The sequence below is a fragment of the Chaetodon trifascialis genome, chromosome 3 (assembly GCF_039877785.1).
Source record: "Chaetodon trifascialis isolate fChaTrf1 chromosome 3, fChaTrf1.hap1, whole genome shotgun sequence".
NCBI classification, from domain to species: Eukaryota; Metazoa; Chordata; class Actinopteri; order Chaetodontiformes; family Chaetodontidae; genus Chaetodon; species Chaetodon trifascialis.
In genome coordinates this window covers 8,898,329-8,910,971 of record NC_092058.1, presented here as the reverse complement: position 1 = coordinate 8,910,971, position 12,643 = coordinate 8,898,329, and the positions used below count along the sequence as shown (strand labels likewise).

Below are 12,643 nucleotides of genomic sequence, written 5' to 3'. Positions count from 1 at the left end.
AAAAGAGCAGCAGCAGTCACGTGACCGCACGCCGTAGTTCAAGATGGAGACTGAGCGATTTGGTGGCTTCACTGTTAGCTAGCTAGCTGTTTACAGTAATTACAATATGGCCAATACGACGCACTACTAGACGTTTTAACGCTAACAGCAAGAGTTATAACATCGCCCGAGATGTGCATTTGGTAGCTTTGGACCACGATGAAGTAAAGTTGTGTGTAAACGTAGACCACCTGAAGAATATTCAAGATAAGAGGTAGCCAGGGGAGAAAACTGTCAATGGTCATCATCACAAACTCATTTTGAGAGAGAGGAGATCGATATGTCGCTGAGAGAGTTAAAGGTTTGCCTTCTGGGGGTAAGTCAGCATCGATTTCTATCTGAACTCGTATATATGCAGTCCATACAGTTCATCTAACTACCTGTGGCAACAAATGAGTCATACTGCTCCTCCATCCTGGTACACCATACAGATGGACAGTTTACACAAGTTAAATGTGTTGATACCTGTGATTAAGTAGGTGACAGTGTATACATTTGATTGTTAAATTCTGGTGCTGTCTGTTCTGTACTTCAAGATTTTAAATCAGTCACAGGAGCAACATCTATGGATGTCTAAACTGCATATAACAACTACATAAAACCATATATTTATTTCTACCCTTTAAACATACCTGAAGTAAGCTCCACACATCTCCTCTCCATCACCTGCTGATAAGATTAAACAGAGCTGACATGATTAATAATTTAGTTGATCAATACACCATTCACAAGCAAAAATACTGATGATCAATTAATCTTTTTTTTTTTTTTTTTTTTTCTTCAAGCTAAAATGTCAAATATTTCCTTGTTCCAGCTGTTCAACTCTGAGGATTTGTTGCTGGGCTGTTTGTCAGACAAAACAAGACATTTGAAGTTGTCATCTTGGGCCCCTGGAGTCCAGTGATGGACATTTTTCTCTAGTTTTTGAGAATGACATTAATCAGTAAGACCGCAAGTAACAATTGTTTTAATAGCAGTGTAATCAGTTGATTATTTCCTTAATTAACCAATTAACTGCAATCATAGAATTTTGACTTTTTTTCTAAAAGAATTACTCAATCATCGCTGCTCTAGTCTAGTGCCCTAATCCGTATAAAACTTTGCTAAATAGCATTACTGGTCTTTCCTGCAGTCACTATTTACAAATCAGTCACAGGAACAATATTCATGAAGGTCTGGACTGCTTACAGCAAAAACATAAGATATCATTTTCTCCAACAGTATAACACTCTCACAACTCCACCTCTTCATCAACTAATAGATAAAAAAAAATAAACAATGTAAGTTGAACTACATCTGTCATGTTGACTGTGTCAAAGTTACAGGTCTTCAAGAGGAGCAGGAAGGAGGAAGATGCCACGAAAAAGCAGTAGCATCCGGGCATATTGCCAGAGAATGTGTTTTTAAACTTGTGATTATACTTCTGCCAATGGTTTCTGGCAATGAACATCATCTTTATTCCCTGCAGGACACCGGCGTTGGAAAGTCGAGTATTGTTTGGAGATTTGTGGAGGACAGCTTTGACCCAAACATCAACCCAACTATTGGGTGAGTTTCATTGGTTTGTGTTTAAAGCTGTTAAAGGACATCAACGTCATCATTTTGGATTTGAATTTGAATACATCATGTTGTGCATGAGAACTTGTGATGTGTAGATTTTTTCTTTTACTATTTTCTGACATTCTAACAACCAGACAAGCAGTTGATTAATTATGAAAATAATTGGCAGATCATTTAGAATGAAAACAGTCGTAGATAATTAGTTTCTTAATTAATTTATCAATTGAAATACACAATATTGCTGGTTCTGTCTTCACAAATGCAAAAAAATCACATGCTTTTCCATTTCATGATGTTATAAGTTTAATATTTAGCATTTTGTGGCTGTCAGGTCATTTTAAGACATGGCTTTGTCAACTTGTGACAGGCGTTTGTCATTTTTAATATCTTATAAACAATAAGATATACCTACACATATTATTGACCAGTTTTAGCTCATCCCAGCTGTACCTGTGTCAGCATATGATGACCGATGAATAACAAGAAATTGCAGTACAGAAAATATCAGACATGTTTGAGGTAAATCCTAAACAGCATCGCCACTGTGCCGACAAATACAGACAAATTTATCTCAGCTCTGATTTATCCACAGAATACCGGCAGATATATTGTTGTGGAATTTGTATAACAAAATCAAAATCTTACTTTGAATTGAAATCAAATTATATTGTTCAGCCTCAAAAATACATTATCAGGACTCCGATTAATACAATGTAATTAAGTCATTGGATGTTTAACGTTTGGGATGTTGTTGTTTACTAAAGCTGGCAGACAGTTAATCAGATATTAAACCAACAGATAAGCTAAATGAACATATGTGTTTTTATCACTGTCTCAGATGCTTGAAAATGAGTTGGGATGAAAGCAAAAAGCGTTAATCACAGTTCTGTTTGTCTGTCTTTTATAAAGCAGCTAAATTAATGTTTGCAATGTGACAGTATATCAATCATGAGGTCGTTTCTCTTCTCCAGGGCTTCCTTCATGACCAAGACAGTGCAATACCAAAACGAGCTGCACAAGTTCCTGATCTGGGACACGGCAGGACAGGAGCGGGTTAGTAATGTCCACCGAGGGTTTTCTTTTTTGAATGGACTGATGCACAGTGAACAAGATTCACACGTGTTTTGGCTTTGTACACACAAGTTTCAACACACAGTTTTGATAATTGAATCAGTCAGGTATTCAGAAATGTACTGATTCCTCCCATGTGGCTTTAAAGGAAGTGAGACATCAAGCTACGTTCGTCCACACGTGTCCCTGAACCAGCCTGGGGGAAAGTGAATAGTGCAGTTATTCATTACGTCTGACAGGGGGCAATATTTACCTTCCTTTAGACCGAGTTCTGCCCCCTAACCAATAACCTACTTCTTTTACTGCTCTTATTTTAGGAGTCCTCTTTTCCATAATTTTAATGACATGAGTGGTGTAATGGATTTGCATTCTTCTTGAATCGTCGAGTGGCGTCTGTTGAGTTTGGTAGAAACAGGGATCTTTGCCTCTCCCTTTCCTCTCGCTCCTTCTTCCTCCTTGCATTCATGCGTTTTGAGATACAGATAAAGGAGCGCATGCATGTCTGAAAAGTGTTCTTTCTTTGCAACTATCACGCCAAGGTGCCGCATCATATATAAGCCTGTAGCTCACACCCACACAAAGTTTAGGCCTTAAAACTACTCACTGATGATATGTGATATAAGCAACAGGGTACATCTTGGTGTTAGAGTACAATTTTAACAGTTAAGCCCCAGACAGTTGCAGTGTAAGGAACCACTTTCTCTTTTGACTCACACCCTGCATCTCACATTTCTCTGCATTAGCTTTCCACATCACTTCCCCTTTTCTGTACGCGCCCTTCTCTTTTTCTCATGCACAATCCCTTGCCGTTGTAGTGTCCTATCCATGCTGCTGTCCTCTCCAGAGAGGTGAGATAAGATGCTGTTTGCCTTTTATCCTCCTTCCCCCCTGGGGCCTCGGCTTCTTCGCCGCCTTTAGGGGACATCAATGCAGCCCCGTTTAAGATAAGATGAGAGGATGAAACCCAAGCCGTCTCAGCCCACTGGCGTGTGCTGCTACTGTGTCTTATCTGAGAGTCGCTGCAACTCCACATCCAGTGTGTCCTCTTTTTTTCCCCTTTGTGTTTCCTCCTGCCGAGTGTTTCTTTTCATTTCTTCTCTTGGCATCAATCTATTCTTCTGCGATTCTTTTGTGTTCTTTTCCATTTTCTCCACCTTTTTCACATCCTGCAAATCCACATTTTCGCTCCCATGTGGCCTCTCAGCCTCTTAAGGGAGTTCACATCTGTGCAGGAAAAAGTAGCAACATTCCTTTGGTAGGTTTTGCATGTGTCTGTGTTTTCATACAAAGCTGCTGTGGTATTTTGAAGCCTTTCATGGCTTGCTTTCTAACTTCTGTGGAGCCTTGGCCTATCAAAATCTGTTGAGCTGAGGAAGGGGAACACAAAGTCGGCCAATGCACATGGAAGCGGTGACCAGGGCAAAAAGGAAAGCGCTGTGATTTCCACGATCCGCCATCCATATCTTGAGACCAGATGAGGCCTTATGATTACATCTGAGCCCAGCTGTCAGTGGCCCATCAGGGCCTCCCCCTCTGACTGTTCCCTCTCAAAACAAGCAAATGGACCCTTGAGTCCTACTGGAATACGAGGGCTCTTTTCATTATGCACCCACCTCGTGGTTTCAGCAATTAATCGGCACTGGTGGGGTATCACTGGGGCTGTATTCTGGGTTGCTGTGTGGCCAGACGTCTGGTCTCGCTGTGATTACTCTTTCGGTTAAGGCAGAGATAGACCACACAGGACTGGTGGTAGTGCGGCTCAACACTAGCCAATGAAACAGACAGCACTCTCCTCAGTGCCTCTGCCAAATATCCCAAGTTGGATTCCCGTTGGTGGACTTGGGGCCAGTAACAACTATAATTATGTTGAATGTGTGCTTTCCTGAGGTAACAGTGTCACTCCAAGACGGATAGTTTATTCCATCGTATTGTAAAGGAAAATAGAATTGGCGGGAGGGCAGGGTCATTTCAAGTCAAGGTCTTTTTTTCAGACATGGATTATTTCATTTGGAATAAATATCATTATTAATACATTGACACATGGTTTTACTAGTCTGTTAAAAGGCCCAGTTGAGTGTAAATTTCTAGAGGGCATAAAAAGAGGTGAGGAATTGGAGATTTATTTTTAATCTTTCATATTCATCTTAAATATACTGTTGGTTTGTTTTGCTATTGTTCGCATTACAATTGAGTTGAGATCAACAGCTACTAGTCTACATTTGTTTCAGCAGAAAAATCTTTTAAACAGTGAGGGACTGAATTCATACTCCACTTTTGTGTTGAGGTGCTTTCAGACAGCAAGCTGTTGCTGTCAGATGCTAACATGCTAATGCTGATGTTAGGCAGTTGTAATTGTTGTCAGGTTCACCACATAAGTTCAGCCTGTTAGCATTAGCTGCAGGGAATGCTTTGCAGGTATTTGGTTGGAAGCTGAAATATTGGAGGAGGTAAAAAACATAACTCCATGATGAAATATGATGGAAGGTCAGGGAGTCACTAAAGTTGCAGAAATGTCTGAACCAAATTTAATGAAAACCTTCTAGAAGTTGTTGAGAAAATGTGAACCTCACGGTGGCGTTAAAGGAAAAGTCAGGAGATGACCAAAGTCTGTAAGTGTCGTCCTCTGACCGCAGTGAATTCACGGTATATTCAATAGCTGCTGTGATATTTCAGTCATGCTACAAGCATGGCTAAAAAAAGTTTTAGATAACGACCGCAAGCTAATTGTTGAAGCCAGGATTCAGTGAGCAAGTGGAAAGTGTTTTACCAGAAAAATACCAAAACCTGGTAAAAGAAGAACCCCCATCCTCCGAGACGGCTATGGATTTAGAAATGCACATGTTGTTTTGATTATGCGGGGCTTTGTGATCTACTGGGTTAAGATCAAATGTATAGTCTTCCATAAATATCAAAACGCTAACAGCTTTTGACACATTCTGCTCATCTTTCTCTTGATGGCTACCACATGTGTGAGGTCCTGGTGGAAAGACTTGCCATACTTCCATTTTAAATAAAACCACTTGGCTTATGGGCTCAGAACACTGGGCCTTTGGTTTAGTAAAATGGTACGTGGTGCCTTTTTTTGCTCATGTTTATACTCTTTCTGAGTTTGTTACAGCCAGTGTTATTGAGTCTAATGAAACTCAGTGATGTAATCACGATGGCGTGTGGCTATGCAACGGATCAGCCGTAGTCTATGAAAAGCCTCAACACTGTTTCTCTGTTGAGTGTGAAAGTACATAATAGTGCAATTATACAGCAGTGATATTTTACTACCTTTTTTTATATCCAAAAAATGAACAATTGGACAGAAATCAAGGTAAACAGAGTTCAAAGAGGAGTCGGGATTGACTGTCTCAGAAGAAGATCGTTTAAATTCTCTGTCTTTGCTCTGATCATCATATTTTGTTTCACATGGTTTCAAAGCTCGATGCAGACGGAAGAGGTCTTAGACAAGCTGGCCTCCTCCCTGTCCAACACTGTCCTGTACTCATCATTGACTACTCTCTCTGTCTTCCCACAGTTTCGTGCTCTAGCACCAATGTACTACAGAGGTTCAGCTGCAGCCATCATTGTTTATGACATCACGAAAGAGGTATTATTTACACTAATCCACTAAGTACTTACTGTAAAGTGAAAGTGTACTTTTTAATTCATCTGTGTATTAAAAGAATATTTCAGTATTTTCTGAAATGCATTTAGTCTTTCCTGCCAAGAGTTGGAGGAGAAGATCAGAGCTACTCTGACGTCTGTGCGGTTAATGCAATGTTTAGCTTAGCATAAAAACTGGAACTGGGGAAACAACTAGCTGGTGTTTGTCTGAAAGTAATAAAATTTAGTTTTTTTTATACAGATCAAACAAGCATAATTGAATGTGTTCATTCGTGAGCTTTAGAGGTTCAGAGGATTTTATTACTTGTGGTCACAATTTCCCACTCCTTCCAGTCTTTATGCTAAGCTAAGCTAACCATCTGCTTGCATTTACCATAAGGACAAGAGCGGTATCTATCTTCTAATATGAATGTGAGCTAGATGGCGAATAAGCATATTACACAAAATGTCAATCCTTTAAACTTTCGTTAGGAGTATTCAGTGCTTCATTCAGTGTAACTTGTTCACCTGCATCATCAGGAATCCTTCCAAACACTGAAGAACTGGGTGAAGGAGCTGCGCCAGCACGGTCCTCCAAATATCGTGGTCGCCATCGCTGGCAACAAATGCGACCTGTCAGACGCCAGGTGAACCTGAATTACAGATAATACTGCCTGTGCCATGAGAAATGCTCGTGTGGAAGACGATGATGCCTCCTCACTTACAACCTGAGAGTGACGACGAGACTCGAAATGTTTGGTTCAAATGGAAAAAGTTCTCGTGAGGAAATATTATGACCTTTTAGCATCGGAGTAATATTGTGTTTGGTTTAGAAATACCGTTGGAGCTAAAGGAGGAATGCTGGCTCTCACACTGATTAGTAATCTGTGTGATTTGTCTGTTGTGGAATAGACGGTGATCAGACTCTCACCACTCTTGGTCAGTCATTATGGCTGTTGAGGTGCTTTGGATTCCTAGTAGGAAAGTTGTAGTTATGTAGGCTGGACTGAATAATTTTTTATATTTCAAAAACTGACGAGAAATTACAGATATTACTGATTTTCCACATTTTCCACCAAATTGAAACCTTTCCCAGACTCAGATACATACTGGATATGCTTTTGGTAATAAAATCATCCATGAAATTGGGAAATCTTCCACATAATAGCTGTAGAAGCACATTTGATGGTTATCAGTTAATGCATGAAAGTGGAGAATCTGTTTGCAATATTGCAAGATAATAATTTTTTACATGCCTCTTGTGTTTACAGGGAAGTGCCAGAGAAGGATGCCAAGGACTATGCTGACTCCATCCATGCCATCTTTGTAGAAACCAGTGCCAAGAATGCCATTAACATCAACGAGGTGTTTATAGAGATAAGTGAGTGTGTTTTCTGAGCATTCAATGCCATTGGCCTGTATATCCTTAGGTCCCCATTAAGCTGTGGCAAATTACACAGCATTGCTAGTTGTCTCCCTTTGTGTGTTCAAGCAGGTAGACTATGTTTTGAACAGCACTGCCTATTAGATGTATAGTTTCCAAATATTTCAGGAGTGTTATCAGTCTTGTCTGTGTTTGTATCAGACTTCTGACAGCCATGTGCTCGTTCAGAATAAGCTCCAGATATTGTCGTATGGGGAGTGAAGCACAATCCACTTAATCATGACATCTCGACACTTCATTTTCAAACACAAATTTGCAGAGACAAGGGGTTGTGGGACCAGTTGATTCAGCTCTGAGTGGGAACTGATAAGTTAGAGATGAAACGACTCAGTGTCCCAGTTCTCTACTGCATATTAATTCTAAGTAGGTTTTGAGTATGTGTGTTCATACCGCTAAGAGAAATTAAGCGTACGTACGTGTGTGTGCATACTAAAGGCTTGATTGACATTCATTGCTGCATGCGTTGTATCATTTCATTATGTTATTGGGTCACAGCTCGTTTCCCCACTCCATGCTACTCATCCAGTATGTGCTATATTATTTGGAATTCAGTGTAAATTCAAGTTCACGAAGAGAAAACTGAAATGTTTTTCAAAATATTTATCGCCTATTTATTGAACTCCATTTTTTTGTGCATTGCATTGTGGGACAATAGTGGACATCAACAGCATACTCAGAGATCGCTTACTTTTGTCATTTTTCCAGTATGAACACACTAAATGCTCAAAAAACTCTGAGAATCGGTGAGCTGTAGGAAACTGGGCCAGAAGATTACTGTCAGTTCACGGGAATGCAGTGCTACCATGGAAAATGGTGTATTTTTAAAATAGATATAAAAATCACAGTATTATTATGCAGTAAGAAAGCGTGCATGTGTGTGTCTCCTCAAAGGTAAGCGCATCCCCGTTGTTGACGCGGCAGGAGCGACTTCAGGAAAAGGTTTCAAACTGGGACGGCAGGCCTCAGAGTCTCGCAGGACGTGCTGCTGATGATGCCGATGACTGTGCCCACATGACCTGTGACCTGACCTGTGCTCTCCCCCCCGCTCTCCCGGGCCTGCTTCAGCTTACAGCCACCACACACCCTCAAACACCCTGCTATCAGTGACACCCGGGTGCAGTATTGCCAAACTGATGGCCGTAGCAAAAGAGTTTTCAACAACAGCAAATTGTCGTGTATTGTCTGAAAATTGCTGGCAGGAGAAAAACTTCAAGTTTACTGAGCATTGATAAAAATGTCTGCTTAATACATTGACGTGTAAGTGAAGGACCCCCCCTACATATAATTTAACTGGCCTCTATTATGGACATCAACCTCTGTTTGCTGTATTATAGCCCAAAGGTTGATCAGAAGAACTTTACCACTAGCTCTAGTAGTTATTCATGGATTCAGGAGTCATTTGTACTTATAAATTTGTACAAATCCATTATCTTTCAACCAAAATATGTGCTGAAATGATTCAATTTCACCAAATTATTTTGATACTGCTTAAGTTATTGCCTTTCGTTTGTTTGGGAGACGTCTCCCCAAACATTCTCAGTTTTGTAAAGGATCCATGTATACTGTTAATGTGTAATCACTAATTTATCATAAGGTTTTGATGAAAGAGGTTATGGTGGTCATCAGTGTTTGTACCAATCTCTCATTTTAGCTCTTTGGAAGGTTTGTTTTTTGGAGAGATGTTGGTGATTCAGTCCAGCAGGAAGGATTGTGCACACTAGTTTTATTGTGTGATTGCTGTTTTCATCAAGATGTTTTGTGGGTGTTTTGATGTAAATTGCAATCATATGGTTAAAAATTCAGAAATGAAAGGTGTGTGGGAGCAAACTTCCTTACATTAAAGGAGAGGATGACATTTTGGGAAATATGCTTATACATGTCTTGCCTAGGGTGACATGAGAGTACTGATACCATCACCATACTCTACGTCTGTATGGTAAATATGTAGCTGGAACCAACAGCCGGTTAGCATAGCTTAGCACAAACTCTGGAAATGGGGGAAAACAACAAGCCTGACTCAGTCCAAATGTAATAAAATCTGCTTGTTATCTCTTGTTTGTTCAATCCATACAAAAACTGAAGTGTAAAAACAACAATTTGCCGCTTTATGGGGAGTTATGTGCTGGACTATTTCTTGGCTCTGAGCAGCTGCTGCGCAACCAGTGGAGATTCCAGGAAGTTACTGATACCAGTTACTGATCACAGACAAGGCAGAACCAGACTTGTACCCTAGTTTTTCATCTTTGTGCTGATCTAAAATAACCAGCTGCTGGCTGTTGCCTTATATGACACAGACGGATATGAGAAAGGTATCATTCTTCTCATCTAACTCTCTGACAGAACTGCTCCTTTAATTGTGAACTTTGCTCTCCTCACTTTGGCTCCTAAGGATATTTGATATTTGTCACTTCCCCCTGAGAACGATAACACACGGCACAGTCCACATCTCCCAATGATGGTGCTGTAATCAGGGCTGGAAATGCTGAGTTTTCAAGTTTATTATTATATAATGGTCCCAGCTGCTCTCATGAATCCTGAATATGAAGTTCCCCATAGTGCACACAGTATACTGCCAGTTGTGTCACAATATTACTTTAGCTTTATTTTTCTCTAATCTTGTTTTAACTGTTCACTGGCCTGTCACCAATCCTTTGCTGCTACTTTACAACAGTTTTACAGGGGAGGCTGATATTTGTGAGGTCCTGCCAAATTCTTTAATTGTCCCATAAACATTTTTTCATCTTTCCTTTTTTAACATAATCAGCACTGGCTCGCACTTGCCATGTTGTTTTACTACCTGGCCTGCGATGAAAACAATGAGATCTGGAAATGAGACATAGTTCAGAGGAAACTCAGATTTTAGAGCTTAAATTTCCTTTTTGCAGAACATTATAGGTGCAGAATTAGACGTGGCACTGTGTCGACATGCTGACCCCTTAATGAACCATAGTCTCCATTCTGCTCTGAATTACTATATGTGCTGTGTTCCAAGGTCTGCTTTCTGATTTTTCCTTTATCCCAACTTCTTTTGCCTCTTTCCCCTAAATTCCAGGCACTTATTGAAGGTCCAGCTTTTAGTTGGTTTCAGTCAAATATGGTTCATCGTACAACAGCTTTCACCGAGCGCGATCTCCCATTCATGAAAATCCTTACTCCTCTGTGAATATAATGCTATTTTACAATAGTTAAATGCACCTCTTATTCTGGCCTAATTGAACTTCAGTAGCAGTTAACACATGAACTCCCACAGACTTATTAATTCTGTGTAATTTCATGCTTGTCTGTATCTTTTAAGCCCTTTTAGCCCCAAAACCTCTTTGCAAAGTTGCCAAAAATGCAGATGTGGGCTCAATCAGACTGCATTTATAAATCTGGATTGTGTGCTTTCCTGTCAGCGCATGCCACTTTATTTAGCATCTTAAATGTATCTGTATTGATCAGTTGTGTGCTGAGCATTGCTGCCTGTTTCTTCAGACTTTTCCCATGGAGTGCAATAGTTGTTACTATGATGAAGGTAACATGTGACTTAATCCAGGAAATCAGTTACAGAGTGTTATGTTCACACATCAAAGCATGCAATCATGCAAAAAATTGGATCTCGTTGCCAGTAGTCTCAAACAGATGATAATGACAGGTTTATACTGACCTCACTTTATGCTGATCTGATGTCAGTTTTGCTCATTCGTAGTGGATCAAATGAGCAGTGTGACGAAGCCAACCAAATCTCTTGAAAACCAGAGTGGCATTCTAGGTCAAAACTTCAACTTGCAATGGATTTTGATTCACGCTGCTGTTTTGGATAATTCGCCCTGCACTACATCGTAATACTAAGTCTAGCTAGTATTTAACATAGCTTCAGCAATCACATCGAAAAGGGAATCGCTCTGGTACTTGGAAAGCTGCACTTTGACTGTTTGTATTAATTGGCCCGTATTACTAACTAACCCTCTGTCTGCAGTCTGTTATTATCTCTGTGAAATAACTTGATGAAACGTTCTTGTAAAGGTATCAGACTTCTTCATGTCCCATGACGTCGTCGTAGGTTTTGACTGTTTGCTCAGTTCTCATTGCTAATGAAGAACATGGTGCCAAATAATGTCAAAGCCATTTTACTACATCACACATAATTAACCTTTCTTTTTACTATCAATATAATATAGTGATTTCAAGTGCTAATCGCATAAATGCTTAAAACTATTTGAAGTTTGACAATGACACATGTTTTTTTTTTTCCTTATTTGAAAACAGGAGGCATGGGTAGAAACTGTATGCCAGTTTTGCATTGAAAAATACCAATAGTCTTGGGCTGGCCCTGGGAATGTGATTAATCTATATTATGTATATTTTTCAGTGTAGATATATACCATCAAATTGCACACAAATCAATAACTGTATTCTACTCTAAGCCAGTTGTGTGATCACAATAGACTTGTACACCGTTTGCAGTAATTCCATCAGCATTATAGTTACCATATTTAGCTTTTTACTATGTTTCATATTGATTGTTACAAAAGGCCTGAAAACACTTGTTTGCAGTGTATTTCCAAATGTGTAAAAAGGGAATTGTCAATTTGTTTACTAATAAAAGATTGACAAAATAATCTTTCCCCCTCCTGTTGTGTCTGTATGAGAGAGAAAAGTGTAAAGTATTTCACTCTCTTCCTGTTAGGTCTAAGACATGTGTGCATTAACTTGTTCCTTGGGGATACAGTGACAATGTTGTTAGCAGTTGGTTGTGCTGTTCAGTTGGCAGACAGCCCTTTTCTATATTTATAAATATGACACTTGAGATGCGCGTTCGAGCAGCAGAAGGCTTTTCACTGCACTTTGAATAGCGCTGAGAGGGCAGAACGCTTATTTGACAACCTCCCCATCCCCAACTAAATCCCAGTAAGCTCACTGCTAAAATTATCCAATGTTTGAACTTGTTGATGGTGA

At 39.8% G+C, this 12,643-nt stretch overlaps 1 protein-coding gene across 1 annotated transcript; it reads left to right on the top strand.

Moving 5' to 3' along the window:
* The first annotated feature begins 18 nt into the window (after positions 1-18).
* Positions 19-12,299, top strand: rab22a (RAB22A, member RAS oncogene family). Its single transcript, XM_070958372.1, has 7 exons — positions 19-355; positions 1,508-1,587; positions 2,571-2,652; positions 6,194-6,265; positions 6,802-6,908; positions 7,533-7,642; positions 8,597-12,299. The coding sequence occupies exons 1-7, from the start codon at positions 320-322 to the stop codon at positions 8,692-8,694; spliced, it is 585 nt and encodes a 194-aa protein (XP_070814473.1). The 5' UTR covers positions 19-319; the 3' UTR covers positions 8,695-12,299.
* The last annotated feature ends 344 nt before the right edge of the window (positions 12,300-12,643 follow it).

What these genes read in the sequence shown, in the direction of transcription:
- rab22a (XM_070958372.1), top strand. Translation starts at nt 320, where the DNA reads ATGTCGCTGAGAGAGTTAAAGGTTTGCCTTCTGGGG. An exon ending in TAAAGGTTTGCCTTCTGGGG is followed by an intron (nt 356 to 1,507) that starts GTAAGTCAGCAT and finishes TATTCCCTGCAG; the next exon opens with GACACCGGCGTTGGAAAGTC. An exon ending in CGAGGTGTTTATAGAGATAA is followed by an intron (nt 7,643 to 8,596) that starts GTGAGTGTGTTT and finishes GTCTCCTCAAAG; the next exon opens with GTAAGCGCATCCCCGTTGTT.